Source organism: Ctenocephalides felis, unplaced genomic scaffold, assembly GCF_003426905.1.
Source record: "Ctenocephalides felis isolate EL2017-DRISC unplaced genomic scaffold, ASM342690v1 CF-g0.4_SCAFFOLD_01886, whole genome shotgun sequence".
Classification (NCBI taxonomy): domain Eukaryota; kingdom Metazoa; phylum Arthropoda; class Insecta; order Siphonaptera; family Pulicidae; genus Ctenocephalides; species Ctenocephalides felis.
The window spans coordinates 109,582,679-109,596,013 of record NW_020538040.1 but is presented as its reverse complement, the minus strand read 5'-3'; the positions used below and the strand labels follow the sequence as shown (position 1 = coordinate 109,596,013).

The 13,335-nt window shown below is 28.8% G+C and overlaps 1 protein-coding gene across 1 annotated transcript in view; it reads right to left on the bottom strand.

The window, feature by feature from the left end:
* The window catches only part of LOC113375681 (T-cell leukemia homeobox protein 3), a 168,697-nt gene that overhangs the window by 70,421 nt on the left and 84,941 nt on the right, over nucleotides 1-13,335 (bottom strand). Inside the window, exon 2 of the mRNA XM_026615617.1 lies at nucleotides 2,257-2,351. Coding sequence (XP_026471402.1) covers nucleotides 2,257-2,351 — 95 coding nt within the window. The remainder of the gene's footprint in view (nucleotides 1-2,256; nucleotides 2,352-13,335) is intronic.

Sequence of the window (13,335 nt, the reverse complement as noted above, 5' to 3'; positions counted from 1 at the left end):
GTGTCTTCCTTAAGAATGCAAGCAATTGTATTTTGCAGTCCTAGGTCTTTGTCTGTGCGCTTTCTCGAAGTTATAATCAGCATGTCCCCGGTCCTGGTCTCGTTGATCTTATCTACCGTCGACCGGGCCTGCACGTCCGGGACCTCCTGCTTGATTCGAAAAAGAATCTCAGCATACTTTGCCTTCTCCTCTGGTCGAATTAAAAGTACGTTCTGTTTGAGCATTGAGATGCTCCTTCGGCTGCTGCTTTGCGTTCTGTTCTTTGGCTAGCCTTTTCTCTTATCTTTTTAATTGGAACTTATGCCAATCAGCGGCCTTGCTCTGCTTGGTGCAATATTAAATATTTTCAAATAGATACTGTAGATAATAGATAATAGATTATAAATACAGTAACAATGTCTAATATTTATAAGAATTATATAAACGAAATTGCGAAGTTGAAATTATTTCTTCAAAGTATATTAGAACTTTAGTCAGAATTAAATTAAAATCTGAATTATTTTCGATATACAAAAAAAAGTATGAAAAAAAATTTTTTTTGAAAAAAAAATTAAACCATTTTTTTCGAAAGCAATTATTTTGTTAAAACAAGCAGAAATTTCTTTGAATCTTTTGACGCTCAATTTCTTCAAAAACTGCATTTTTTGCACATTTAGCCTTGTATCTTCGAAATAGCTGGACCTGCCTTTGCCAAAAACTAATCACGTCTTCTCCCAATTATTACAAATTGAATGTTTTTTAGATCATTCAAATCGGATACCCTACGAAAAGTTAATAAATGAATTTATGAGTGATTAAAAGTATTTCGAGTGGGTTTATTACACATAATTGAAAACGAACGAACACATTAACTCGGAGTATTTTCTAAAAGCTAATTTTCAAAAATCAATAATTTTTATGATTGAACCAGTTTCCGTAGGACTTTAATGGTTTAGTATGTTCAATAAGACTAAGTACTATCGTTATACCAAGTAAATCGTCTAATTTTAATTTTAAGAAACGCCAACAAAACTACTCATTTTCTCAAATTTTGATGATTTTTTTTAAATTAAACGGCTTGCCGTAAGACCTAATATTTCAGTAAGTTCTATAAGACAATTGTATATATCGCCAAAAAACGTTTCATAAAAGTCGGCTTAAATTTTTTTTCAACAGTTAATTACAAGATACGGCTCGGTTGATTTTCACTTAAAACTAATCAGTATCATTCCCAAGTAATATCTTTCGAACAGTTTTTGATGTCTTAAAATCGATTCGGTAGTATGAGCTTAAATTTGGACGAGAAGTTTAACACCTTTTTCAAATTACAAAAAAAACGGCTCAGCAGATCGTCGCACAAAACTGACAAACGATAGTCCTCATTGAGATACATCAAATGGCTTTTAAATTTCTGAAATCGGTTCAGGCGTTTTTGAGAAAACGTCGATCAAAAGATTAATTTTGACAAATGCCAAAAAAAAAACGATACTAATTTTTGCATATTTTGACGAATTTTTAAAATTAAACGACTTGACGTAGGGCCGTAATATTTTAGTATAATCTATAAGATAAATGTATCTACCGTCAAAAAAAAATCATGAAAATCGTCGAAAAAAAATTATAACACTTTATTACAAGAATTTTCAAAATCGATTGAGAATTGCGGGCTAAAACGTGGACAAAAAAATCACTTTTCTGCGATTTACAAAGAAACGGCTTGGTCGATCGTCGCGCAAAACTGACAAGCGATAGTTCTCATCGAGATACATCGAATGGCTTTTAAATTTTTGAAATCATAAAATTAGCGAATCGAATTTTTTTATGAAAACATAAACTTCTCCTTCGGAAGTTGGCGCTCAAAAATTAACATTAGACATATGTAGATCGTATTAGCAGATATTTTATAAAGAGTATAGTAATAAGTATAAAGGTTACATTTATATGGGTTCCGTACCAGTGTTTACACGTTAGACGACTATGCGGCGTTCAAGCGCTTTGATATTTCAATTCGAAATGAGCTATGCATTGCGTTTGAAATAGAAATCAAAATAAATAAATAAATCCAAATAGAAAATAAAATTAAATTTTGCAAAAGGGCCAAATTTCTTCAAACATTTTAGAATTTTTCGAAAATCTAATTTTTTCAAAGTTTTTTTTTAATATACTAGTTTTCAGTACGGGAAGTTCCAGCAATTTGTCTTAATACACGATGCCATGCACCACTAGTTGAGTATTATTTTACAAAAATAAAAAATAAAAAATGTGATAAGTTCTCACCTGTAGCCTCGTGAAGCTGGTGCGCGGCTTCTTTCGTTTTGGTGGAGTTCTGTTCTGGTATGGGTGACCTATCCGCCTTGCCATGGGAAACGAAGCTGTTGACAAAACAAATTCTTGTAATAAAATTATAACGTTTGTCCAAACTCTAAAACTTATTAGCTTACACTAACATATTATAATAATGTCAATAAGTTAAACGAACCGTTTACTAACTTCCCGTAGGGTAGTTATAGTAATGGGCCGAAAATAGAAAATGAAAATATTTGCGTTTCCCTACGTTTTGAAAGTTACTGAACATTTTGGCATACCTCAGAAAAAATGAATGTGTGTGTGCGTGTGTGTGTTTTGTGTGTACACATTTTTCGTTCAAGTTTTCGGGAGCACGGATCAATCGATTTGAATGATTCAAAAAACATTCGATTTTTATTGTTAAGAAGATGTGCTGATTAGTTTTTGAAAGAGGCAGCCGTTACGGAGATACGGAGCAAAGAGTGCAGAAAATAGAAACTGAGTTTTTGAGAGAGCAGAGCATCCGATTTGAATGATTCAAAAAACATTCAATGATGGGAGGGAGAAGTTGTTTCGAAGATAAAAAGCAAAATGTGCAAAAAATGGAAGTTTTTAATTATAACTTTAACCTTTTAGTTTAACTTTAGCTAAATTTCTAAAAATCACTTATATACTTTAAATGAATAAATTTAACTTTGCTATTCAGTTTATATAAATCTTATAAATATTAAGCAATATTCTTTATTTTAAATTTGATTGATTGAGTTTTCTGTAAACATATATAAAATACAGTATTTATAATAATCGATTTGAAAACATTTAATTTTTCTCGAATATTTCTTTACAGTACGGGAAGTACCAGCAATTTGCCTTAATGCACGATGCCATAAATCATTAGTTTTTATTTAATTCATTCAATTCATTTTTAGTCTTTCATATTGATTCCGATAAGATGTGTACGAACCATAAGTAGTAAACAAAACTTTAAGTGAAAGAAATTATTTCTTTATCAAAATTACAAAATATCGTATATTTCGTATATAACTTTTACATCCGTGCGATATAATAATTTCACTTCTGAGTTACTAAATTTAGTAATATGTACGGTACGTTAAACAATTTCATTTTAATTTCTTATATGCATTATCGGTCTCGATTTTGCAAGCGTGACAGTAATTCTGGTCCACTCAATAGTATGAAATCAAATTTCCATAAACTGTTTAAGATTGAAATCCAATTGGGTTTGTAAAATAAAATTAATATATAGAACTCCAAGTTCTATACAGGTCTTATGCATATAAACAATTATTTTACTAGTGTAATAATGTCAATAAAAACTTTAGAATATATGTGTTTATTCTCCTAGAAATTCCAAGCAGTTATTATAAATATGCAAATAATTAATTATTTTAATTTATAAAATAAACTAGTTGTGTATGGCATCGTGCTTTAAGGCAAATTGCTGGTACTTCTCGTACCGTAACGAAATGTTCAAGTAATATTAAATGTTTTCATACAGATTATTATAGATACTGTAGCATTGTCTAATATTTATTTATAAGAGTTATTTAAACTGAATTACAAAGTTAAAATTATTTATTTAATAAATATAAGTGAGCTTTAAAACTTTAGCGAGAATTAAAATTAAAATCTGAATTATTTTCGATATACAAAAAAAATGTTTTTGAGAAAAAAAAATGGAAAAAAAATGTGAAATAATTTTTTAAAAAACTGCCATTTTTTGCACATTTAGCTCGGTATCTCTGAAACGGCTGGACCTGACTTTGCTAAAATCTAATCACCACTTCTCCCCGTCATCACAAATTTAATGTTTTTTAGATCATTCAAATTCCATTCTCTCAAAAACTCGATTTCTAATTTGTGCACTCTTTGCTCCGTTCCTCGGAAACGGCTGGACCTACCTTTTCCAAAAACTAATCAGCACATTTCCCTATCAAAGGGAAACGAATGTTTTTGAACCATTCAAATCGGTTGTTCCGTACGCCCGAAAACGTGGACAAAACATTGTATCCATGCATACATACACACACATTCATTTTTTCTGAGGTATGCCAAAATGTTCAAAAGCCTTCAAAACGAGAAGAATTGGAAAAATTTTCAGTTTCGATTTTTGGACGACTACAATAACTTACTCGACGGGAAGTTAATAAGCTAATATTAGTGATGTGCCAAGTCGAATCAAGTGATTCGAATCATTCGAATCAAGCCTTTAACGACTTGAATATAAAACGCATGATTTATTTCAAGATTTATTTTTTATATGTATTATTATTATTATTTATATTTTTTATTATTATTATTTATATTATTATAATATTGAATTAAATTAAAACATTTTTTTATATTTATGAAAATTTGTGTTCATACATGTACACAATAAATATTTCGCGGCTTGATACGAGTTGATTCAAGTCGATATGAATTCATCCGAGTTCCTATGACTCAAACCGACTTATTTCGACTTCAAGTCGATATGAATTCATCTGAGTTTCTATGACTCAAACCGACTTATTTCGACTTCAAGTCGATATGAATTTATCCGAGTTTATATGACTCAAACTGAATCATTCCGACTTGAGTTCGAAACATGTGTCCGTGTGTTGGCGTATCGACTTATTGAGATGCAGTGCGTATGGGTCTTGAGTGTTTGTTTATTTTTGACTAAGCGCTGAGAGCAAATTTGTTCATGAAATATCAAAAACTCATTTAGATAATAAATACGCGATTTAGATTTTAATTATTATCATAATAAACTACACAACGAGTTTTATACACATACAAAATTATCATAATTTAATTATGCGAGTAATGGCAAATTCACACAAATGAAATAATATCAATCTTTACAGTAGTGGATTGAATTTTAAGTCATTCGTAAGACGTTAGATTCAGCGCCCTGTTTAGATTAGATCTAAACAATCAATAATATACACATGCATTCGTTCAACGTAAGATTAGGAATATTGTTTTGTTTTATATGCTTTAGTGATTAGATTAGATAGAGAAGTGTTTGGTTATATTTTAGTGAATAGATTAGATAGAGAAGTGTTTGGTTATATTTTACTGTAAATTCACTTGAAATATTAGTTATATTTGTAGCTAGTTTATTATATATATATATATATATATATATATATATATATATATATATATATATATAAATGTATTCATCTCTGCACTTTTTGGTATTAATTGCTTACTAAATTAATTATTTCACTTATAAAATTATTAAAATGATATTATTTCTTCTCTTAAGTTATAATTGTCCATATATGAACTTGATTCGAATTGATTCGAATCATGATTCGAATCAGGTTTTTTTCTGATTCGAATCACTCGAATCAGGAAATTTTCGAGTCGGCACATCACTAGCTAATATATAAACATTAAAAAAAGCATAATGCTAATTTTTGCAAAAAATAAATTTAGAAATTCGTAATCAAGATAATAATTCAATAACTTAGCATACGTTGATTCTGAGGTCGCATCATATCACTTTTAACTTCCCGTAGGGCAAGTTATAGTAATCGCAAAAAAATCGAAAATGTAAATTTTTGCATTTCTCGACGTTTCAAAGGTTTCTGAATATTTTGGCATACCTTAAAAAAAATGGATGTATGTGTGTGTGTGTGTGTGTGTGCGTGTGTGTATGTATGTGCGGATACAAATTTTCGTCGACGATTTCGGGAACACCGATCAACTGATTTGAATTTTTCAAAAAACATTCGATTTGTGTTGATAAGGAGACGTGCTGATTAGTTTTTGGCAAAGTCAGGTCTAGCCGTTCCGAAGATACGGGGCAAAAAGTGCCGAAAACGGTAACTCAGTTTTTAAGAGAACGGAGCGTCCGATTTTAATAATTCAAAAAACATTTTACTTGTATTGACAAGGTGAAGAATTGATCAAATTTTCATAAAGGCAGGTCTAGCGGTTTCGGAGATCTAATGAAAAAAGTATAAAAAAATGCCATTTGGCGGTCAAAAATGATCATTAGACATATGCACATCAAATTATCAGACATTTTATAAAGATTTTAACAATAAGTATAATTTTGGTTTACATTCCTATGGGTTCCGTACCAATGTTTACGCGTTAGACGTCGACGCGGCGCTTTCGCAGTTTGATATTTCGTCTTTATGCAGTTAAAGCAGTACGATTGCTTTGAAAAAAAGTTTAGATCTTTCAAAATATGTCAAAATAAAGAAAACATTTTTTTTTAAATAAATTAAAAAAAAAAAAATTAAAAAAAAATTATTTTTTTTCAAAAAAAAGTAATTTTTTGTCTAATTGTTTGTCAAAAATCTTATTTTTTCGAAGTAAATTTTTTTCAAAAATGTTAATCGTTTTTAAAAAAAATAATAATTTTTGGTACGGGAAGTTCCGGCAATTTGCCTTAAGGCACGATGCCTTAATTGCCTTAAGACAGAATTCCACTTACAGCTAGTCATTAGTTATAGTACTAAACTAATATATGTATGTATATTAAATTGGGCAAGTGTGTTGCGCAAAGTCAGCACTTTGAATGTAAAATCTTATTATTAAATATTTGCATTCCTGCGTTTATGGTAATAAGCCTGGTGGCTCTATATCCACGCCTCGGCGATTTTCAATTAAACACAAGCGACAAATCAACAACGGCGATTCAAAATTATTAAAGTAATTATACCGACCGCAATTTCGTTTAATGAGACAATTTATTGTACGGAAAACACAACCTCTTGTACAAATGACTCATTGTTTTTATATTAAGAATTTTATTTCAAATTAATATTTGCACGATGATTCAATATGGCCGATTTGTTCGGGATGGCAGAGTTAAAGGAGAGTCGCACAAAGATTGATATTTGCGACGAATGATAAAGTTGGTAACCGCATAATTCAGTGGCGTACCAAGGGGGGGCGGCGGGGTCGGTCCGCCCCGGACGGCACTTATTTTGGGGCGGCATTTTTTAGTTTACTTATATATAGTTGTAAAAAACAACTTATTCATTTCATATTTATTAACTTCCGTAGGTTAAGTTACAGTAATAGGCCAAAAATCGAAAATGAAATTTTTTGCATTTCTTCACGTTTTGAAGGTTTCTGAACATTTTGACATACCTCAGAAAAAATTGAAGTGTGTGTGTTTTGTGTGTCCGCATGTTTTCGTTCACGTTTTCGGGCGCACGGATCAACCGATTTGAATAGTTAAAAAACCATTCGATTTCTATTGATAGGGAGATGTGCTGATTAGTCCAGCCGTTGCGGAGCCGTTGCAAAATTTACCTATTCGGCGGAAAAATAACTCATAAATTTATTTCTTGTTAATATCTTGTTTAGTGAAAAAGTGCTAATATATATTCAAACATACAGGTAATTAATTCAATTTTTGTCATTAACCTTTTCTAAAAAAAAAAATTTCCATAACTTTCAAAAAAAAATTTATCATTTTTAATATCCTGTTAGATAATCCACTCATTTATTTTTATCATTTTCATTTTGATCATATTATCATATTTCTGTACATTATTATTTTATCAACTAATTTATTATTTAAGAAAAATCCATTTTCTTTTCTTGAACATATTGTTTGCTTAATTCTCATCAAGATCATGTTTCTTGACAGATCTCCTGAAGATGGAACGTACCTAGTTCCGAAATGTCGACAGTAAATAAATAAATAAATAAAGAAATTGTTTATTTAAAAAACTTTTCTTGTTTTTTATTACTTTTTGGATTCTTGTTCGAAACTCTACAAAATATACACAAATCCAAGACTCTACCATTTAATATATATATATATATATATATATATATATATATATATATATGAGTTCTTGAGGGCGATACATCAAACAAAGAAAAGGCAAAGATTTATAAAATAATTTTTAATTCCAAACGTTTTGACATCAAATTTAATGTCATCATCAGTGGATTTAAAAACAGTATAAAAATTAATATAACTAGGTAATTATAAAATATGTGGATTGGTATAGAAACTGTAAATATAAGAGAACACCTATGTGCTCTCCTATATCTCCAGCACTCGCAGAAATTGCTTTACAACACTTAAAGTTGAAAGTTTTTAACTCCTACAATTTAGACCTCCATTTTTATTACAGATACGTTGATGACATTCTTACCTGTGTTCCTGTTAAAAATTTCGAACCTTTACTTCATAGCTTTCCCATGTAGAAATTAATATCGGTACAATATATTACCAACATTACACAAATATAGGCGAACGTCGGTTCTGTGATGATGTCAACTAATCGATCAGGCCAACATTAGTCAATATTGAGGCAATATTCTCTATAAATGGCCTTATCCAATATTGGCCTCAAATTGAAATATAAATATTGCTGCAATATTTTTTATCATCGGCTAATAAATATTGTCCTCAAATAGAAGAATAAATATTGATGCAATATTTTTTATCATCGGCTAATAAATATTGTCCTCAAATAGAAGAATAAATATTGATGCAATATTTTTTTATCATCGGCTGATAAATATTGTCCTCAAAATAAATTGTAAATATTGATGAAACATTTTTTATCATAGGCTAAAAAATATTGTTCTCAAAATGAAATATAAATATTGCTGCAATATTTTTTATCATCGGCTGATAAATATTGTCTACAAACTGAAAGAAAAATATTGATGCAACATTTTTTATCATCGGCAGATAAATATTGTCCACAAATTGAAATAAAAATATTGATGCAACATTTTTTATCGTCGACAAATTGACAAATAAATATTTATGCAACATTTTTTATAATTGACTATTAAATATTGTTCTCATATTAATAATAAATTTATATTTAAAATGAAAAAAAAATCTTGCCTGGGATCGAACCTGAGACTACGACGCTAAGAGTCGGCAACGCTAGGGTTTAGCTAAGTCACACACAATGAAAACAATATACGCCCGATATATGGCTTTAATACAAGCTAAAAGGTAAAAGACGTAAAAAGTTTATTCGGACGAAAATAAAATTACGCATAAAATGATATATAATTCAATATGTGTGTTCATATAATTATTTTCAGATTTTTCAATTTTTCTTGAATTTTAGCACTGCAACTCGCCCATATGCCAAACCGTTTGAAATACGGAATTGTGATATATGGAAGAAAAATTAAAAATTTTAAAACGATTCTAAAATTGTATAATACTTTATATGGATTATTTATGACAATATGAATTTGGAATTTTTTCTTAAATTACAGGAGTAGCTTATTTTCCAAACTGTTTACAATACGAAGTTTAGTTGTATGAAAGAAAAACTAAGTATTGTAAGACGAATTTAATAATGAATAATAATATAAATTGTGGTTTCTTTACGAATTTATTAAATATCTTGCATTTTGCGTCTTGCACTTTTTGGCGCGGACGAATACGATTTTAGAATGTTCGAAGTTTGACACCCATTAATACTACAAAATGATTCTTTAATGCATAGACAAGAAGATAGCGTCTGAGCGTCATTTGACGAAATGTATTTTATTTTCGATTGTAAATGGTCAAATTATGTTTTAATTAAAAAAATAGTGATAATGTGTGTATGTGTGCAAGGAGAATTTTACGCGCATTCTACTACCAGGTGAATGCATATAATATTCCTCAATATTATTCTGTCTTTTCATTTAAAACTTATTTATTAATTTATTTTCAGGAAATAATAATATATAATAGTAGAGAAAAAAAAATTCTAAACTTTATATAATTATAAGGAAATATAATTATTTCTCTCTGCATTTAAAAATTCTTATTTATTTTTAGGTAATATTGTTGTAAGCGCAGAAAGAAGAGAAACTTGTTTGCTTAGTAATAAAATGTTATCGAAAAGGTTTTCATCAAAAGTTTGTAACTAAATAAGTTATATAAAAGGATTTGGCTACTATTTGTAAAATATAAATTATGACAGAATAGTCATAATGTTTGATAATAATAAATGCAATGTGGAATGTCAATAAATCTGTACATTTACATAGTGACGATGTTATAATTAGGTAAGTGAATTTGCTTTTGATTATTTGATTAAAATTTACTTGATATATATTAAACAATTAAACGTATTTTAATTGCATGAGTATAGAGGTGAGTCTGCCTTAGTTATGAGATATAACATAAATAAGAGTCATGACATTTTTGTGTTTTATGAATGATTAGACTTTTAATGCAGTTTTGAAGATTTGAATTCTCATTCCAGACTAGTGGTCGGAAAACCATCACAGGGTAAAAATGAGATTTTTGTGAGTAAATAATAAAAAATGTTAATTGATATATACTGTATTTGCTAAGTAGTTGTCTGTATGGGTGCAATACAAACTTAGACAAAAATATTTTGGTGTTAAAAAGATTAAAAAAGTTCCCCAATCACTGTTCTAGACGATAAGATAAAAGTTATCATTTCTAAAGGGAAGAGTAAAGTCAATCCTATTTTATAATCTCATTTCAATGCTTTCATAAATATTTCATAATGAATAATATGTATATTAACAACGAATACAATATGTTCAGATGATGTACAGTGTTTTATCGAGTGACGATGTTATAAATAGTTAAGTTAATTTGCTTTTATTACTGTTATTCGATTATAATTTACTTGATTTATATCAGTAATGTGGGTTTCCCAATGACCGTTCTAGATGATGAAATAAATATTTCATTATGGATAATAAATATATTAACAACGAATAAAATATGTTCAGATGCTGTACAATGTTTTATCGAGTGATGATGGGAAAGTTAACTTGCTTTTGTTAATGTTATAAAAAAAATGTACTTGATATGTATTAATAAATATCTATTATAAAATAAACAATATTTATGACACTTTTGTGTTTTATAAATTATCATATTTTAATGCAGTTATATATTTGTATCATTGTTTATATTTAAAAAATGAATTTCCACCAAAACATTCTTAATAAATTTATGTATATGTTCATTTCAGGTGTTTTATTGTTAAATAAATGACATTGATTTATGTGTTATATTATTTCAACTTCAAATCTTCAAATATTTATGTAATATTTCAACATCAGTTATAGGTTTCATAATAATTCAATAATTAATAATTCAAACTGTTCACCAACTCTCTGTCTATGGTATATTTTCTACCAACATTCAACCATTTGTACGCAATATTGGTTCCAAATCGCCAGATATAGACCAATATAGACCAAAATTGGTTTCAAATGGCCAGATATAGACCAATATAGACCAATGTTGGTTTAACTATATTGCCTCAATATAAAAAATGTTCAATTTTTAGCCAATATTGGTTTCAAATTTGACCAATGTAGATTATATTAGTATATTGCTTGTAGATTCAGCTCATATTAATTTCTACATGAGTTCACTCATTTAATGAGCATCTTTCCATTACGTTTGAAAAAAAAGCTTTTTAGATGTAAAAATTATAAAAACCACAGACAATCGAATTATCACTAATTGGTTCAAAAAACCTACTTGGTCGGGTAGATATTTAAACTATTATTCTTACCACCCTTCTAGCATGAAGATAGGTACTATTATTAATTTAGTCGACCATGCTATTCTACTCTCAGACAAACAATTTTGGCCTTCTAACTTAACCCTAATCTGCACGACTTTAATCAACAACTCCTATCCACCGCACCTCATTAACTCCGTCACCACCAATAGACTCAAAACTCTCAACAGTACAAATTCTTCTTTTTCCCCAGGAAGAAATTCTAAAGACAATAATTTTATCGGTAACGTTTGTCTACCATATATGAAAGAACTTTTCCCAGCGTGGAAAAAACTTTTCCATAAGGTAGACATCAGGTTAACTTGCAATATAGATTTAACCCTCATTTCCCTTTATTCAAATAGCCCACTAGCTTAGAACGGACGTCCAATATTGTCTACAAAATAAATTGCAATAATTGCTCTTCGTTTTATGTGGGTGAAACTGGACAAAATCTGATAAAAAGACTTAAACAACATGACAATAATTCTAAAAACCCTAACCAAAGCCAAACGATGATTACAGATCACATCAAAAACTTTAAACACACATTTAACTTTTATAATGCCCGTATTCTTCATCACGAGCGAAATATAATTCAGAGACAAATGAAATGATACCTCCTTACTCTGCAAAAATTACCAAGTTATGCTTAATAACGTTGCTAAATTTGTTTTCATTGAGTAAAACTAAACCCGTGTAATATTGTTGCTAAATCTATTTTTTCGTTTTATTTTTTAATTTTTATTAATTGTTTAAACCTTACACAGTCAATTTCGAACATAAAAACTTAGCCTTACTCACACACACATTGCCACGTTGATTGTAAAAACCTTTTAGTGTCCTCAAAACAAAATTTTATCCCACATGTGTTCAATCTTGCTTTGGGATTCATAGCTATGACATAGCCTCCGGTCTGTGCAAAAATACTTAATTTTTTTCTACAGTTTTGCAAAACAAATCTCTCATTATTTTTCTTATTATAAAAAATCATGATTATCGACTGGTTAGTTGTATCAATGTTAGTGCAAAATTCTGTGATGTGTACATATTTTTAGATATAAAATACCATGTTCTATGTATGTTTCATTTTATTTTCTTTATTTTATTTTATATATATTTTTGTGTGTATATATATACGTAGGCATGTACATGTAATTATATATATGTATATATATATCTGTATGTATATGTATGTGTATATATATAAATATATATATATATATATATATATATATATATATATATATATATGATATTCAGTTTTCAGGGCAATGCATCAATTAAAAAATTTGTATGACTTTAAAACATTTTTATTTTTTCCATACGTTTCGACACATTGTTTTGTGTCATCTTCAGTGGACTATGTAATTGTATTAATCCTAATTATTTCATAATTATAAATGTTCACAATGCACCAAAAAACCAATCCTTGTCATTTTAAATTGAACAATATATAAATTTTCGAATGAGTTTTTTATGAAAATGTAAAGTACATCCCGCTATTCTGTGCTCCGATGCACGGGTGCAAACTGAATATATATATATATATATATATATATAT